The sequence below is a fragment of the Rhyacophila brunnea genome, unplaced genomic scaffold, assembly GCF_057557595.1.
Source record: "Rhyacophila brunnea isolate RB1 unplaced genomic scaffold, BYU_Rbru_1.0 scaffold_12, whole genome shotgun sequence".
Classification (NCBI taxonomy): domain Eukaryota; kingdom Metazoa; phylum Arthropoda; class Insecta; order Trichoptera; family Rhyacophilidae; genus Rhyacophila; species Rhyacophila brunnea.
Genome location: NW_028232774.1, coordinates 22,737,554 through 22,756,710, shown reverse-complemented (window position 1 = coordinate 22,756,710; position 19,157 = coordinate 22,737,554). Strand labels below are relative to the sequence as shown.

At 32.9% G+C, this 19,157-nt stretch overlaps 1 protein-coding gene and 1 long non-coding RNA gene across 3 annotated transcripts; one reads left to right on the top strand and one right to left on the bottom strand.

Annotated features, from left to right (window-relative positions):
• Window positions 1-1,653: 1,653 nt before the first annotated feature.
• Window positions 1,654-3,445, bottom strand: LOC147077920 (uncharacterized). The gene is made up of 3 exons (XR_015069242.1): window positions 2,937-3,445; window positions 2,353-2,544; window positions 1,654-1,937 (listed from the first exon to the last, which is right to left on the bottom strand). It is a non-coding gene; the product is annotated as an uncharacterized LOC147077920 (long non-coding RNA).
• A 1,422-nt stretch (window positions 3,446-4,867) lies between these two features.
• Window positions 4,868-18,285, top strand: LOC147077919 (uncharacterized). 2 transcript variants are annotated; one of them, XM_085960988.1, is made up of 6 exons: window positions 4,868-5,161; window positions 8,876-9,124; window positions 11,749-11,829; window positions 13,023-13,136; window positions 14,757-14,903; window positions 15,415-18,285. In XM_085960988.1, exons 1-6 carry the CDS (start codon window positions 5,053-5,055, stop codon window positions 15,552-15,554), a joined length of 840 nt encoding a protein of 279 aa, XP_085817114.1. In that variant the 5' UTR covers window positions 4,868-5,052; the 3' UTR covers window positions 15,555-18,285. The 2 variants fall into 2 exon arrangements, with proteins under 2 accessions (XP_085817114.1, XP_085817115.1); XM_085960989.1 differs by lacking the exon at window positions 11,749-11,829.
• Window positions 18,286-19,157: the final 872 nt, after the last annotated feature.

The window sequence follows — 19,157 nt, the reverse complement described above, 5'->3', positions numbered from 1 at the left end:
TAGATCTATGAATATTAGAGAACCAGAAAGGCTAAATTTCTAAATTTTATTATACTTAATATGTTTTCAACAAGTCTTTATTACATCACTATTTTATAGTGTTACCTCCGAAAGGGGGGGTTTAGACGGTATCAATAGTTCATCAAGATATATCTAATTTACTAATATAGTTTACTGTTGCGAGACACCCAGAACAAGTGTAATTTTATGAAATTCAAAATAATATGTATACTTACATCTAAATAATGATACCTACAGATCTTGCTGGCGATTCCACTGTGCCATATTTTGTATAAGCATTCGTCTCTGCAGCCGTGGAGTTTGGTCCCGTGTAAAAAGTACATTTTGTTCTCAAGGTCAAAAACCAAATTGGTTGTGCCAATGGCTTATAACCATTCCTCATAAATGATTATAACTGATATCACCTCATAACTGATCAGTGCCACGCACGAGTTAACTCGCGGGATCTTTTAAACGTCATAACTTCTGAATGAACTGTTTGTGTATATTTTCTTAACAATATTTATCATTTTAGTGTGAAAATATTCACGTTAAACATGTTGATTTGGTAAATTTTCACAAATATTTATCATTCTATTCTTATTTCATGTTTTTTAAGGGATTCATTTTATTCCAAAAATAGCTGACCTACAATTACCCACCTAGTAAAAATTGGATTTGGATTGGATGGAATTTCCTAGTAGAAATTCCAACTGAACAACATGACGCTTTCTATATTATTTACTGTTAGTTTTTAAATTGTATTGTATTGTATTTGAAATAAATAATATATCAATTATACACATAGAAATCAATAGATATATAAAATAGATATCACAGTTTAAAAATCAGAAAGATCAATGCATATTACCATTGTTTATGTTACAATATAAAACAACATTTATCATTGAACGTAGGTACCAAGAAAAATAGACTTCATTAAAATGTGTCAATATAGTATATACCCGATATAATTATATAAATTATTATATTGTTAATTACTCTGTGGGGTCCATATATACTGCTTCAATTGTAATTTAATTTTACAGTATAATTATTTATGTTAAGTACTTGATTTACTTATTATATGTACAAATGTAATATACTTACCTACTTATTAGGATATATCTTGGTGAATTTTAAAATAAGAGGAAATTAAATGGAACTCATCGTGTCTAAGTAGATGTCAGCCGTTGTTAAGTCTTATATAAATATTTATACATTATTAAATTGTTTTTCTGTTTTTTATTGATGTAAAGACATGGCATGTGTTCAAAGTAATAGCAAATTAGCTGTGTACTATTTATTTAACTTATATTAAAACCCCAAGATTGATTACGTCTTGCGACATATTTTATTCTTCTAAGTTTTACTATGACATTGTAATATGAACCATGGATATAGTATAGTACTTAAAAAAATCAAAACTGGTAATATATTATTTCAATATTTAATTGTCAATTTTCATTTGAAGTCAGCATTTAATTACTGGTATAACATATAATTATTAACTGTTATCTACAACTTCAGATGGACAAATTAATTGATATATCAAATTATCAGTTTTCATTTCCTTTCAACAATGTATTCATTCTAGCAGTTATTTTGAATATCTTACTAGTTTTTATGTCATGGCACCTTACAAAGGTTCCGAGCAACCGTATACTGAGCTTCGAGAACAGATGTTTACGACGGATACTGGGTGTGCGGTAATTTTAGAAGTAACGGGAGATAAAAGAACGCACCAAATAGCCTCCCATCACGCTGAGAGTGAATACGCAACTTTGTACCTGGCCCGGCCACGTGCTGCGGGTGCCTGAAGAGAATCCCAAACTGGTTTGCCTGTTCTTCAAGCCAACCGGATTCCGGCGTTCTGGATGGCCGCTAAACACTATCTATATAGCATATCTGGCAGAGTTACGGGCTGCTAGTATGACCTGGAACGATGCAAAAAAACTAGAGTGACAGAGATTCTTGGAGGCGCCGCATTGTATCCATATGCTGCAACTAAGATGCAGATATAGCCGAAGAGAAGAAGTAATATACAGCATCTAGAAAACTTAAAGCCTTTGAAATGTGTGTGTATAGATACATGCACCTTTCATTGGTGTTGGAAAGAGAATTTTTCTAATATCAAAGTGATATTGAGGCTGAAAAAGACAAGACTTGGAGAGTGAGCTCTACCAAATGACATACCTAATATGATACAAGTAACTGATATGCATAATTATATTATATTTTATATTACGAATCAAAATAGCAACTTTTATATCATTATCGATAATAAATTTAGTGCAAAAATGTTTTTATAAAATTGTTTTATTTTTTAAACATTAGTCACTTTATATTTACCTTGTGTAATTGTACTATTAAATCTATAAAATGGGTGTATATGCTTTATGGTCGACGTCATAAATCACGCCATGTTCGAATCGTACGCCGAAAGTCGGATTTATTTCATTATTAATTAAAAGATTTATTTCATTCCATCTTATTCATATGAAACCGTCGACAAGCAAAGATCTCGGTAGACATTTTCTCCATCTGCAAAAAACATAACATAGGAACTGTTAATAGTGTGGTTTTTAATCTTTTATAGTTGGCGACTGTTTGAAGAGTGGTAATTAAAACGGATTAGTGATAATACAAAGCATCAAAAAAGATTGATTAACTAAAATAAAGTAATCAGGTAGGTAACATGTTTAATAACAACTAAAACGCCTTAGATTATATCAAACAAATATATATGAAATCACAGGTTTTATATAATTCTGGAATGAATGTAACTAACCTCAAAAAAAGGATTGCATTACGTCGGAATTATGAAACATTGAAAGTATGTATAGACTAAGAAAACAATAAATAAACACTTGAATAATATATGCAAAACACACAGAACACTACGATAGTAATAAATAACATAATATTGTACTTACAGATAGTGTTTCTTATTCCTGATATAAAACACAATTGTTTTAGGTACCTTGCAATTTTGAATTTGCAAACATAATATTTGACAGCAGAGAGATTTTTATATTAGTCTATGGCCAAAAATACGGATTTATTTGGCCGGCTAAAAAAAAGATTTTAATATAGCAAGAACATTTTAAATATGCGACAAATAAATAAAAGTATATATAATATAGTTGTTAAAAAAATCTGTGTACATTATAAAATATATTTAATATTATAAATACATATATTTTTTAAATTTATGTTATAATTTGTAAACGACGAAGCACGTCAGCTAATACGCATAGTAAATGTTTAAACTTCGGTAATCAAATTCGAATGTGACAGAAAGAGAAAGAATAACTTTTTAATCATATTAGCATGCGTAAAAGAGATGTAACATAATATCACTTTCACTTTAAAAATCATACCTAGTATTCAATGTCATAGTTCAACTTTAAATGAAAAAACAGAAACTCTAGGTAAGCATGTGTGCCCTTAAGCGATACAACAAATGGTAAGTATTTGAGCTATGTTAGCAAACCTATATTATTATGTGGCCTCATTTAGAAATCAAATTCCATGCTTGCTTTTCGAAGAATATGACTAGTATTACAATACATTCAACAGGAATAATTAAGCAGCTTGCTTACAGCCTATATGGAGAGTCCTGGCTAGGTACAGCATTCTAATGGTCTATTGAATATTTAGCATGTCAACGATGGCCTTATTTGTGACTATATATATACCTATCTCAAATGCATCTTGTCTGCCATTCTTATGATGTTGCCGTCTATGATTTATATAGGTAAAACAATCCACTAAACGTTCACTTTATAAGACCAACCAATGTCTACTTGTTAATGATATATTTGTAAATTTGCCCAACTTTATTAGATGACGTATAATATAATACACACCTTGAAATATTCTCCTTTCAAAACGTCAATGATGACTTGGCAAGTTTCGGGAATTATCTTGCCCAGAGTTTGTCTTCCAATCGCAGTTCTATAATGCAAGTCAGTGAATGTTCCGCCGGCAGCCAAAAATCGCAGGGTTGCACATAATCTATCATGAGGAGAAATAGCTTCCCTCATCATAGTATTTTTTTTTTAATAAATGGGGAGACCAAATTATACAGTTCTGTGTATACATCCTCCGACATTCGCAAATAATTGCGGAAATCGCTCGGTTGCAAACGCAATTCTCGTATTAAATTTGTGTGGGATAATGTCGTTCGTTTCCTTATCCAATGTTTCACCCAGTATTTGTGTACCCTTTGCTTCGTTATTACATTATCTGCCACCCAATAACCCAAAAAACATAAAACGTCGGTATCATTTAACGCCATCACGATTTAACTGTCAGATATACGTATATTATCTATGCTGTCAAAGTCGACTGTTTTACTCGTCAAATTAATTATATACTCGTTTCGTTGAACGTCTGTTGGCCAGTAGCAGAACGTAGAAAAATCTGAAGACTTATTGTCGTCGGACTTTTGGCTCGCCAATGGAGCGCTGGCATAAGACCTCTTTTTATTTAGGTAGGTACAGCTTCCGACCGAAAATGCTTCTCGAATAATTCAAGAAATTTCATTATAAACCAGTCAAGGAATTTTTTTACGTTATTCGAGCAATTTTTATTTTCAAGTTCTCTAAATCTTCTCATATTGCGAAATCGTAGTACTTTGCATTAATTTATTGAACGGAAATATCGAAATTTTAGTACATTTTACATATTTTTTCCGATAGGTATTCAAAATTATAGTAGTGTGGGCGTACTATACCTGTTTTATATCGTACATAGTACGCGGAACAAAATTATAGTACATAAACATAGTACGGTTGGGAACACTGACAAGAGTACATTAGTCTATGGGCGCAATTGAATCGACGACAGAATCATACTAATCATAGACAATATAGACAGAATCGACTGCTGTCACCAGCTGTCACGTCTGTCTGTTTTTGCGACGATAACTCTCCAAATACACTAAACAACATTTAGCGGTTTTAGTTATAAAGCACTCAAGTCTATTTCATAAAAATATTGATCCTGTTTAAATTATTCGGCAACGTATTTGATACATCTTGAAAAATGCCTCCAATAGAGAAGATTCTTCCAGAAGAGGGAATGGATGGCCTCCACTGGAATACTGACAATGAAATACATCTTTTCCAGGCTATGGCTGGAAATAAACCTGCTGGTTAGTTGGATTAACTTTAAAATTCTTTTCTAGACATTTTTTCAACATATTGAATAAATAATGTCATTTGAAATCAATGGCGCGATACAGGAACGATCGGGCACGGATCCTAGGCGCATAATTTCTTAGGGCGCCAAAATCAACAAAATAAAAAACATTGATTTTCCCGGAGCGTTATTATAGTAATATTTCAATAAATTTAAAGATATAATAGTAAAGATACGGAAAATGCAGTACTCTATATCGTGTTGAGACCAAAAACTTAACACAACTTAATTATTTTTGGGTTACAGTAGGTACCTAAGTAGTGTTAGGTTAGGTTAGAATAAAAAACCAATATCTGTAGAAGACAGAACCCAAGGAGACAATGGCGGTCACTAGAATTTATCCATTGACATATAATCGAGATCTAAAACCTAACAACCTACTGTAACCCAGAAACAAATGAAAACCTATACGTACAGCAAAGCTCACTACAAGTAGCATAGGTACCTTTTCATTTGTTTCTTGGTTTCAGTAGGTTGTGTTAGAATTAGAACATTTATGGAAAAATTCACCTACTTCCTCTGCAATTGCTGCGTTTGCATCTGTCATCAGTTTTAATTTTCATGGAGTACAATATTGTGTAATAATATATCTCTATATATATAAAAATCTCGTGTCACGATGTTTGTGGTCGAACTCTTCCGAAATGGCTCGACCGATTTTTATGAATTTTTTTATGTATATTTGTTAGGTATGAGAATAGGTCAACAAGTATATTTCATACCACTAGGTGATTAGGGTATCTCTATCCAGAAAAATTTTCTTTTATTTTTTTGACAATTTTTTTTGTATTTTTTTTTATTATTTGGCATAAAAAACTACCTATAACCCCAAATTTTCACCCTCCTACTTATTTTTGTATGAACAAATTTAACCGTCGTTCGTATTTCAAACAGAACGAAATTATTTATGTTGTTGAATGACAGATGGCGCTACGTCCGAGAAGAATTCAAGAGAAGCGTCGCGTCATTTTGACATTTCATTCGGCATATCATAACGCAGTGCGTGCAAAATTTTGTACGATTTATTTTAATTTATCTATTTTTATGTGCGTGTATTACAGTGCAAAATGCCAGCAAGACGCAAGGGGGGCCATTTGGGCCGTCGAACGAATAAAGCAACAAACATGCAAAATAGTAGAGCATAAAAAACAGACGAACAAATCCAACAAGATAACAAAAACGTGCGTGTAAGCATGTCGCAATTGCGTGCATCTCAATCACAAGAGGCACGAGCTGAACGAAATCAACAACGACAATTGGAACGGAGCCAAACGCGCCGGTTTGTAGTTAACACACGCAGAGCAAATGACTGACAACGCCAACAAGTACATCGAACATTTACATCCGCTTCGTTCCTTCGTCTCGCATTCGAGTACGAGCCAGATATTGAATATTCCGCTGATCCGAAAGTGCTGATTGGTGCTATGGACAAAGAATATCCCCATTGTCATGCGCTCAAATTCAAACATGAGTCAGCCGGGATGTGTTGCGCATCAGGAAAAGTGCAACTACCAGAAATTGAGATACCACCAGAACCATTGAACGGCTTGCTCATCGGCACGGTTCCAGATTCAAACCTGTTCCTGAAGTCCATTCGCACATTCAATTCATGCTTCCAAATGACTTCGTCCGGAGCAACAGAAATAGTTCACAATACTGCGGCAAATGGTCAACAATTCTATTCTACATTCAAAATCAAAGGCCAAGTATACCACAAAGTAGGCTCATTGCTGCCAATGCCAAACGAACCACATACATTTTTACAAATCTACTTCATGGGTGCGGCGGTGAGGACATCAATCATGTGGATGCACGTTGCGGCTACAATAGCCTCAATTCACCTAATACCAGGCGCATCGTCGGCGAACTGGACGCCCTGTTGAATGAGCACAATGAATTATTGAAATTCTTCAAAGCACACATGCACGAATTGCAAAGTGACAATCACGCTATTGTCATCAATCCTGATAAAACACCAGCTGGAGAGCACGTACGTCAATGCGACTGTTGTTGACGACATTGCTGGAATCATGGTTGGCGACCGCACATCGACGCGATTGTTTTTATCGGCGGTCATCGTCTACAGTGCTCTATTCCTCTTTCTGTCATAGATCCCATCCCCACACACTTACGATACATTCGTTATTTTTTATTTAACAACCAAAATATTCACTAGAAACAGCGCTCATAGTAAAGTTATCAAAGTTTATGTGTTTTTTTCATAAAAATAAGTGTTAGATTTTCTATTATATGGCCTATCTAGCTCAGACGGTCAAATTATCTATTCCACGAAACGGAGCGAAAATTTTACCGATTTCACGAATAGGAACGGCGCTCTGGTGCGTTCCGGTTCATTTCGAGCCCTGACTAGAAATAATTTATATGGCAGAACAACGTTTGCCGGGTCAGCTAGTATTTTATATAAATTGGGGTGGTATACGTAAGGATGAAGTAAAATATTAAAATATAAATAGTAGATTATTTTTTTTAATTAAAAAATGTGAATTACGGCCATTTATAAAGTTTATTTTTGATATCTATGATATGTATCTTAACTGACATAATATTTTTATTAGTTTATTAATTTTTCAATTTCTCACTGCTCTAGTCAACATGTCATGACATATGAACACAGCCTTGAACCACCGTGATAAAATAAACCTGATTTGCCATAAATTGACGGTGACTAAATTATCACTTCGCTCAAAGGTGGCACATTTGAGCATAGTGAAAATTTTCTCAACATACTTATCTTTATGAAGAGTCGTTGTTAGCCGTTCACTCAACCCATTGCATCTGTGCTCTGGACCCAAATTCATCGAAAGTATAGGATGTAAATTTGATCCAGCCGTAAGGTTCAAATATGTCACTCGAGGGCTTAGAGATGGGCATTCAGTCCGCTACCATAATAGGCGTACTACAGCAGAATATCAGTAATTATCAAGGCCTGAACAAAAACGATGCATGAGTGTGAGTGAGAAAGTATTTGGCACCCTTATAATCTCTGCGACACGCGCTAGAGTAAGATAAAAGGTCTACATATTTTTGAGTCAGTTTCCAAAAGTATCGCTGGCAAATCGTGGTGAATCGCTTCACGTAGTATCGATAATCTGCGAGTTCGTGTTGCTAAATTTTCTATTTTTTGTGTTAAACATAAAGTCAGTGGTATATATTTTTTAGTTAATTAAATAGGAAAGGTGGTTCTGCGTGTTATATTAAAATATGGTAGCCGTACTAATAAGCAAGAAGATGGTATTACGTTTCATAGGTAAGTTGATACATGTTCGTAACAATTTATTTGTATATTATTTTTTATTTTAATATCAGTGACCTAGTGTTTCTTTAAAATAACTTAAATTATGGATATCTTTACCTAATGGTTGCATTTTGACCGCTTAAAAATACTATATAACGTAAAAAAATAGAAAATTATATTTTAATTCTGAGCGTCTAGTGCGAGCACTAGCGAAATGGTCTATGGTCTCGAACATTTGTAGGCGAATGCGTTCGCTCGCCCACAAACCAAACGCACGGCACCTAGCTTCATTTAGCAATGCAACGGGTGGCGTCTAGATGTATCTATAGTCTATGGTAATTATACAAAATTATTTATTGAATCCATTAATTGAATTGTCGGGAAATAACATGATTTTTTTTTGTTTTGTAGGAATCAATCGATGGTTTAATATGGTTAGCATCGCCCTGAAGTTTTCCAACATGGTCAACAAAGAGATCACAACGCACGCTCTATGGAGACACCTGGAGACTCTATATGACACGAAGATGGTGAACGATATTGAAGGGATTCCGTTTCCCATCGATACCAATTATTTCAGTTTGCCTGACAGCGAGTTCGGCGCACTCATGAGATTGAAAAGCAGAGAAGTGTCTCTTGCTGCGTCAGAAGAAGTCGAAGGTAAATTATAAAAGAATTTAATGGCAATTGTTGGGTGTGCTTATGGATCTATTCAGTTCCTATTGTGGCAGTTCTCAATCTCTACTTATCTTTGTATTATACATATATTGCTATGAAACATCTATCGGCAAAACAACTGTAAGTATATGGAGTAAGATATATAAAGTTCTAACTCAAAACGCTTGGCATGTTATCATTGGAATAAATATAATAATTATAACACTACGTCTGCTTGTCTTACCGCCAGGGCCGTCATATTGAGAGATAAAATATTACAAAAACGCAGCATTTCTTTGAAATACAATAATCATGATAGGTGAAATATTAAATTTATATTGTCATGTGGTATGGCTATTTAACAAAATTTGAAGTTAAAACATTTCGGTTTCTACAAAAAGTTTTGAAAATAAGATTAGTTCAATCTCATCCCATTTCATGGTAGGTATATAATGCATTCAAAAAATAGTTCATGTTACTCATATAATTGAGGGGGTTGGATTTTTTTGACACCAAAGTTTAAAAATGGCAGGTCAAGTGGTGCAGCGCATAAGGCGCTGGCCTTCCGTCCAGGAGCTCCGGGTTCGATTCCCGGTTAGGTCTAACATGCGAATTCCCAAAGCCTGGGAGTTTTGCCACTGTAATTGAGCTTCATGGCCTGTTGTGTTTAACAAAGAATAAAAATAAAAAATTATATATTTATTGACGAAAAATGAATATTGATATATAAAAAACATATAGATTATATGTTTTTTACATCTACAATCTACATGCTCCTTTTGGGTTAAAATTAAGTAGAAAATAATGGCTAAAATATTGCAACTTGGGTAAAATTTTAATGTATCGGAAGATAAGTATCAATGCCAAATGTAGCCCTATCTACCGCATTAATAACTGTCTTCACTAGTTAGATACAGAAAATATGCATCTAACCATTCTCTATTATTGCTATTCTATAATTAATAATTAAATTATAATCTTTACTTCTTTCTATTTGTATCCGATGGCCGAGCATCACCAGTCCAACATGCCACTTGTTAACGCTATGCTTCTTTCATCCTTGTAAATATTTCCCGTAGCACTGTTCCAAAGCTAGGGACCATTAACTACAATAACAAATTCTGTAAGTTTGGACTATAATGAGCTATGTGAGTGTCACTCGAAGGAAACATTTTCAAGAAATGCCTGACCCACATTAACCGTATCTTCGTGAGAATATCACTGAACACATGCACTTCCCTCTTTGCTATCCCTATTATGTAGATCACACTCTTAGCATCTCTACAGGGTAAGGGAATGGTGTGTGTATGTATCTAACATGACAATTTAAGACATGTTGAACGGTATATAAATACAAATGCTGGCAGATAAAATAAGCAATTACATGGTCTCCAACTATTGAGGTATCTATTTCAAAATGCCGGTATGTCAATAATTCAATATCTGTCTTTCAAGGACAATTGGATTGAATGTTAGTTTCTTTTTTCGGTTGTAATGTATTTTCAAATAAAAACAATATGACAGATTTTTATTAGCCAATCAACAATTAATTATTGCCATAAATATAAACAAAACACATTTAGACTTATCAGCATTTGTTTATATCATTTCAATTGATCGGTTTTTCTAAGGTCAGTATTATACGACGAATATCTTTTATGGAGAATATTTTATAAAAGGTAATTGCACGACACTGGGTACCTTTTATCAAAGATTAGTAGATACTATGATATAGAGCAGGGATGGTGAACGTGTTTACGTACACGTGCCAATATTTTCCAATTATTATTTTTCGACTGCCTGGCGTGCTGAGCAGTTTTTCATGGGGAAAAAATAGTTGTTTTTTTTTTTTTTTATGTTGATGTTCTAGATACCACTCGCAAAACATAGCACACATATAGCTTTGTCACTTTTTTCAATTACGCCATACATTTCGGTCCACCAATTTTGAAACGGTGTGCCAGAATTACTACTATTAGATCCACCAAGTTTTTGTTTCTTATTTGGTGCAGCCATTTTTTGTGGGTAGACATGAAATTGTTTGTAAATGTATTAATTAGTGTGGTTATTTATGCACAAATTGAAATCAGAATTGCTCTGATCAGATGATGCATTCTCTCGCTACAGTGGTCTCAAGCATTATAAATCGATCAAAATTAGAGGTTCACGGCGCGGCATCCCCCGCCGCCTGATGAGACTAGTGCATATTCTTGAAAAGTATTTGCCTACTATTTTTTATACAATGCGATCTGTCATTTATTATTATTATAGGTATTTTTTCTCTTCAAATGCGTGCCATAAGTTCGCCACCACTGATATAAAGTATTTTGCTGTGTAGCCATATGAAATTTTAATATTCAGCGAATTGACAAAAATGTATAAAAATCAACAATTTTACTTGTTGAAAATATTAGATGGAACTGGCCATAGATTTTTATCAAACACTTTTGGTAAGTTTTAGAAGTAATAGATCTGGACCATTGGTTTTTGGAAATAGATGTCTGAATTTTCAACTAGCCTCAGACTCAAATGGAACTTTTTTTCTCGTAACGATTACAAAAATGTACATGAGAAGAAGTATATAAATAAATTCACTTCTAATGGCGGTGAGTGTTGTTGACTTTCAGAAAGTCCTGCGAGTCCCAAACCACAAACTACCCCGCGATCCTCCTCCAGAGGGGCTGGTTCAAAAGACAGTGCGCAGAAAGGTAAATGTTCTTGGTATTTTCTACACAATCTATACATTAATGAAAAAAATTATGTTACATAAAGTTTATATTTATCATGCTGCGTCTGAAGTAGCTTTGATATCTAAGCATTCTTAATCATATACTTAAGGACGTGAGGGTTAATAAATATGAATTTAATATTTTCTGCATATTGTGACAATACTTGCATCTCTACATTAAAACTTCTTAGATTTGTTGAAATTAGATAAAAATACTTAGAACTCAGGAATACCTCAGAAACCAAGAAACAGACAAAAACAATACTAGAAGTTTACAACCAAATTACCAAGCTTAATTCTGTGTATGAAAGGAAAAGGGAGACACGTCTAAAATCATTCCAATCAATCCTTTCAGGAGAGCCGAAAGATGGTTGAGTTTTGAACAACTTTATATGGGAACTTCTTTGTTTCTATATGACATTATTTACTAATAATTATTGAGGCTATTAATTTCAAAGTAGGTAACCTCTACTTTTACTTTTTTCGATATTTTTCTTGACTCTGATTCCCTAAATACTTCTCCATATATAAATATATTCATAAAATATCAAATCGAGATTCGTTTGTTAGTTAAATAAAATTAAACCAGAGGTTGACTACAAATTCATTTATGTTCATCAGCCGCCGTTTTATATATATTATGACTAATTTTAAACATGTTTTTTAATTAATTTTAATGACGTTTAGGATATTTTATTTCGTTATTTGCCTTTTCTAACTGTCTACTAATGTGTTTGCAAAAATAATATATTGTGTTTGTTCTCCCAAATGTGTTTGACGGTTTTTTGTGATTATCTCAAAATGCCGGAATATGGAGGTTACCAACTTCGAAACTAACACCCTCAATTCAGCTGACCCTTTTCTGCCTTACGCATGTATGCATTATTATTAATTTGGCATAATTAACATTTATTAATTTTTCAGAGTTTTCTTTTACTTTCGCACACAGAAACTCATCCATAATCACAAATGGATACCATGATATTATTATGGATGACATGCAGAGTAAGGGGAAGTATGCATTAAATGTAGGTAGAAAGAGTTTGCTATTTCAGATATCTGCCATTAGACGACCTCCTTAGTTTTTGTCATATAACCCAGCGCTTCTCAACAATGTGACTAATTTTTCTTTTACTGCTTTGTCTGAAATAATTATGCATTGGTTATTTTCAGCATCCAAAAAAGACCAACAGACAGACAAACTCTCAAAACAAAGTGCGGCTTCATGTAGTAATCCCTCTCCCGTTGAGGCCGCGCCGGTTCCCGTAACTAAAGAAAAGGAAGCAGGTACTTTTCTGATTTATGGAAATTTTGTTCCCATGCAGTCGATGCATAATATCTTGGATAACAAAGTCTGAATTTTTGTAAAGGTAATCTGAGCCACCTGGTCCAAACGTTAAATTCATACAGTTGGTCCAAGAATCAAAATTATTGTGTCTTAAATTTTCATATGGCCATTCTTAATAAGATGCTAGTTCGAACCCGGCGACCAGAATGGTGTCAGCTGATACTACTGCTCTCCATGCGATACTACATCTTTATAGCAGTAGTGTCACTTGTAGCTGTTTTATGTCGCAGTTGCCGGGTTGGAACGATTAACTTTATAAAGACTTTATTTGTATTATATGAACTGCACCCTATCCTTCGCATGTTATTTAATTTGATTAACTCACAATCCTTGTTAAAGTAAAAAGTAAATTACCACGTTTGCTTTTGAGTGTAACATTATATGGACCTTCACAAAATTAAGGTTATGATGTTACCAGACATTTTGCATTGGGGGGTCCTTGCACTGAACACACTTTAAAAAAAGAATATGCTTGTTTGTTGTACCCAACCGCGGGTCCGGACCCGTGACACACCGTTTCAAAGATGGCCATTCTACCATCCAGAGGGCTAAACTGAGATATTTATGCATAATACAATCAACTTGTTTCTATGTAATATGACCATCTCTCACCGACCATGTGCGATCCTAATAGGATCATATTAACAGATTTTTGTTTTTACGAGAAATGGATGTCAGCCATTTGCTCAACCTATTAGGTCCATATTCTGACTGATACACATATTGAAAAACAATATGTGTACTTGCCAGACCCAGGATTCGAACCTGGGATCCACTGCGCGATTGGTCCACGTTTAAGCCGCGCAACCATCGTGGGTTAATATGATCATACTCTTCGGAAATATCATGTGATAAAATAGGATAGTTAAAGTCTTTTCAATTGTCAATTGTACCATTGTTACTGGTATGAAATTACAATAATTCATTCAAAAATTTACTGCTTTAAATGGAGAGTAATTAGATCTCGAGTCATACACTTTTTCCACTATTTATTAGCATATTACACATCGGCGAAGATTACCTGTTGGATAGAGGTAAACGGTTTTAAATTTAAATATTTATGTATAGAAACTGATAATTATTAAAGACCGGTGCTAATCACTTACATTCATAGTAGTTATGTTTACAGACCCAATAACAAATTAATTCTAATTCTCAGTTTAGAAAATTTTTCAGTTAAAATTATTTTTACTTCAAGTATTCTTTACGTCAAGGTATAGTTAAATAATAGTACCCGAGTTTTCATCACTGATGTTACATGTTCAGTATACTGTAATATAAACCCAATTAGCCTTGATTCTTTGATTATGAGATATTGAAATGCAAAAGTGTACGATTCAGATGGCTATGTTAACAACACATCGGATATGACTGAAGTCATTAATTGAATGATATTTTCCAGCAGTGATTTTACTTTATGAATTATGGCCCCATCTCATATAAATTTAACGAACTCTTCTAACTGCCTCATGACAAAGCTGTAGTGGGTAATGATTCACATGATTCAACATTAATATTATAAGTTAAATATATCATCTTACTTTTATTTATTGTTATAGCAAAAGTTGATCCGAGACGTGACTCTAAGGATTCCAATGCCAGCAGCAAAGAAAGTGGTTCAGTCAAAGGATCTGGAGGAAGCAGCAGAAACTCCACAAGTAAAGAAACCAAAGGAGGAAAGAGCAGTGCCAGATTGAGTATTGGCAGTACGTTCTTTCAACTTTCATTCAATCATCATAAATGTATTATTTTGTCTTAATATGTATTTTTTTCATTTAACCATTACTTCACTGCATCCCACTGTGAATCTTTGTCACCTCCCAAATTTTTTTCACTTCCTTCTTTATGCTGCCTACTCCATCCAGTTTGCTGATGTGTGCCTTTCTTACGTCTCTTGGGCGATTGGGCATTTGTAAAATCTCAATATTTAATAATTAATATAGATGTTGAAGAAACGTGGGGGGAGCTTTTATGATTTTCTTTTTCGCTGAAGCAAGTTCCATTTTTCTATACAAACTCAACTATGTACTTGAATTTCGATCATAGCCTACTTGAAATTGAACATGCCTGTAATAACATACCTGAGAGATGGTTTTCCGGAAATTTCATATACATACTTCACTTTCGATTAGCATAATATGTATGTGAATCAATTAATATAGTTTATGTTAATTTCTGCTCTATTTATCAAACTGACTTCTCTTATCTTCTGTCCAGGTTCGGAGAAGGTATCCGCGGATGAATCCAAATCATCTGACGATGCGTCCACCAATAAACGAGGAACTAAGAGACCAACGAGAGCTCTGTTGAAAGAGGAACAACAACCTACACCACCCAGCAGACGTCGTCGTATTTGAATTCCTCATGTTATAACTTTTATATTATTATCTCATTGCAAAAAGTTATTTTAAATGTATGTACTTATGTATAAAGTGATAAAAAGCGTGGGGTTATTTTGATTTATGTGGCATATTGATTCTCTCAGTTTTTTTGTATAAATTAATAATAATATGAGGTTAAATTGTGATGAAGAAATGAACTGAACCTTATTCTTGGATGGTTCGAAGCAAAGGGAAATATGTTATAAAGATCATTCTAATTTGAATTGTTTCTAGCCGAGCTTTTATTATTCTATGTTTGGCATATTATTTAACTGTTTTGTTTGGCAACAGATGGCGTAGAACGTGTTAAAGGACTCAATGCAAAATAATTATATCATAATTAATAACCTTTTCTATGCCTCACGATATTACTATGGCAGTGTCTGCAGGCTGTAGATTTTTAATGACACATGTTGAAGGTAGAGCGTAGCTCTTTCTAAAATCCCTGTAATATTGTTAATTTGTAGCTTAGCATTTCATAATTTTTCAAATAGATGTCATTGTGTGGTTTAATTTTTTAGATTATGCAAATCAATCAACAGTGGCGAACAGTGGTAATTCGTGAAATTTGTATTTAACGAATGTCGATAGAACCGGTTAATAAAATTATTGTTGTATGTATAAAATCCCTTATGATATTTTATTTTTATATTCAACGCACACTTAAAACATAGCTGAATTATGTATAGGATTTGCATATGCATAGTCCACATGAAGGAAAACATTTAATTCAAAATATATAATATACATTTTATGGTTATGTATATATGATATATGGTTGATGAACATACTAACTTATTCTACTTGTTACTCTAAGCATATTATTTTGCCTATAAAAGTAATAAACTATTTTTTTTTATTCAACAGATAATTCACAAGATTTAAGAATGCAACATTCTTTTATTGAACATACATAATTTGATCTTCTAAGAAATATAATCAATAGAAAAAATGTTTCAGGTTGTCAAAAAGATTGCAGGTTCAAATCCAGCTGGGCTCTTTTTTTTTTTGAAAAAGATTTTTTCTAGTGATTATATATTTTTCAGAAGTGTCTTCAAATTATGTATGTTTTATGAAAGTAAGATCTATTCATATTAATATTCTCGAAAACGATTTCGAACTGTCAATTTTGAAAATCGAAGATGTTATTGTTTTACTTACCATTGGTGACCTCTCATGGAAAGCAGTGGATATCTGATTTGATTGGATTTCAGGTTGGTTGTCATCAACCGACTTGAAATCCAATCAATTGTTTTGCAACTGTCATTTGACATTCCAAAAATACATATGCCGTTTTACTGATACTATTGATAAAACCAAACAAAATCAAAAATATTAATATTTTTATGTTCATCAGTAATTTAAATATTATGTAAGTATGTATAATGTTTTCAAGAAAAACGATAAACACATTATCTTTATATGTATGAGTAGTAATTCATTTTGATACGTTTGCTTTGTAGAATTCCATTTTATAATCGTATGTATTAAATTCAACATTTAAAGAATGGTCAATATCTATTTTGGTTGTCACACCATTATCAAAACTACAGTAGTCTACTATTATAGTGTTGAGAAAATCTGAAATTGATATTGTCTAACAAACCAAATTATTATTATACCACTGTCTTATATTTTATGAGAAGTGTATCTAACAACCTCTAATGAAACATTATTAAAATTGATTTATATTCAAAGTAATTCCACTTCAACATCCAAATTATTGAAATTCACCTACTGATTTGATTTAACCTGTTAGCGGGCAAATTATTTTTTTCGCATTTTTCTTGAATAACTGTTATGATATTCTTTCGTAACGTATAATAAGTAATCAATAATTATTCTAGTAATATTTTGTTTTTTAATCATCATTTTGATTTTTTTTCTATGGTTACATATGTAACCCGAATAGAAATGAAACCACTTGAATTGGTAATACTATTTATTCATATAAAATTGAAACTAAATACACAATAAAGACATTTAAGAATATAAAAAAAATTACAATCGTTTTTTGCTTTGATCATTTTGTGGTATGGGCCAAAACATTCAATGCATAAGACGATTTTATATTTTATTCACGCAATTCGACGTTATCGAGTTGAAAAGATCAACATTATATTATATATCATCAGCCTGAATCTATCGACTGCTGGATTAATAAAAATTGTTATGAAATGAAATGCACGATATGAAATATATATCGCGATATGAAATTGAGGTTATTTTTCATACAAGCAAACTTTACATTAAGAAAAATGTATAAAATATTGTCTCTCTGTTATGAATTTATATTAATTATAGTACATAAATATTCAAAATATGTTTCGACATACCTTTTTCTTTGTGTAAATTCCAATAGACCAGTTCAAATCACTTTTAAATATACACAAATGACAGAATAGGCCCGCGCCACGTGCGAGAATGCGCACAGGACACAAATGTAACCGGCAGCGTCAAACTATCATAATTTGTTTTTATGTTTAACTTCACTCCGCATGGTTACGGTTATGCTCTGCGCGCATTCCCGCAGAGTCATTTTAAGCAATACGGGTGACGTTTCATACAGATTTTGTTTAAATATGACCCATAATGCTGGTGGTTACATATGGAACCGGAATGCGCTTATGCCCGCTAAGGGTTAAAAAAAAAACAGGAAATGTTAAAATTTGGCAAATAAAGTGTTTGTTGTGTGAAGTGAATGATATTTTCGATATTTTTATTTCATCTGTTTCCTAATATTTTATGATCATAAAACATCGGATGGATGACTATGTTTTGGTGGTAAAATCTGTGCAATAGAATAAAACTACTATAGTAAGAATAAAATTATTGTATGACATACTACGTATACTGCCATCTCTGAATATTAGAAAAAAAAATCATATCGTTTCATAAGTATGCTTACTTTTTTATTTAAAAGATGTCACTATAAAAAAAATATAATTTGTAATAAAATATTTTTTTATAAAAAAATATATTACAGATTGATCATTATCGATCAGCGTCGGTCTCTGGATAAGGCGAGCAAGAACGCCGAAATTTAGGGGGCAACACATATATTTGTGTCGCTAAATCTCAAAATCAGCTAAGTCCACCTTTAGGTATTTTTGACTTTTTTGTGAATTGCTGAAGAACTACTGCTTTCTAACATGTTTGCATTATCAAAATGTGGAATTTATTAATTTTAAATATTCTATACTCGAAGTAATATAAACTTTCACTCTTGTGACTGTATTTGAGAAAACAAAAAGCTGTTTTTCTCGTATTCATCTATTATGGACTTGGCTGATTTTGAAATCTAGCGACACATTTATTAAACTATATTGTACTAAATCTGGACAGAACTACATCATTCTGCAGCCAATCCAGCCTTCCATCGAACAACTCGTTAAAACCTGGACTTGATTGTCTGTTGTCGGTCTTTTAATTTGTCATTTAAAATTTTATGTATTTTGGCATTAAGTTGTCTAGTTCTACATCACAACAATGTTTATTTATAATAATATGGAATATAGGTCAAATATTATAGTCTTTTTTAACTTCTACTTTGGGGACTTAACAATTTACTTAAGTATT

What these genes read in the sequence shown, in the direction of transcription:
- LOC147077919 (XM_085960988.1), top strand. Translation starts at nt 5,053, where the DNA reads ATGCCTCCAATAGAGAAGATTCTTCCAGAAGAGGGAATGGATGGCCTC. An exon ending in GGCTGGAAATAAACCTGCTG is followed by an intron (nt 5,162 to 8,875) that starts GTTAGTTGGATT and finishes TTTGTTTTGTAG; the next exon opens with GAATCAATCGATGGTTTAAT. An exon ending in AACTAAAGAAAAGGAAGCAG is followed by an intron (nt 13,137 to 14,756) that starts GTACTTTTCTGA and finishes TTATTGTTATAG; the next exon opens with CAAAAGTTGATCCGAGACGT.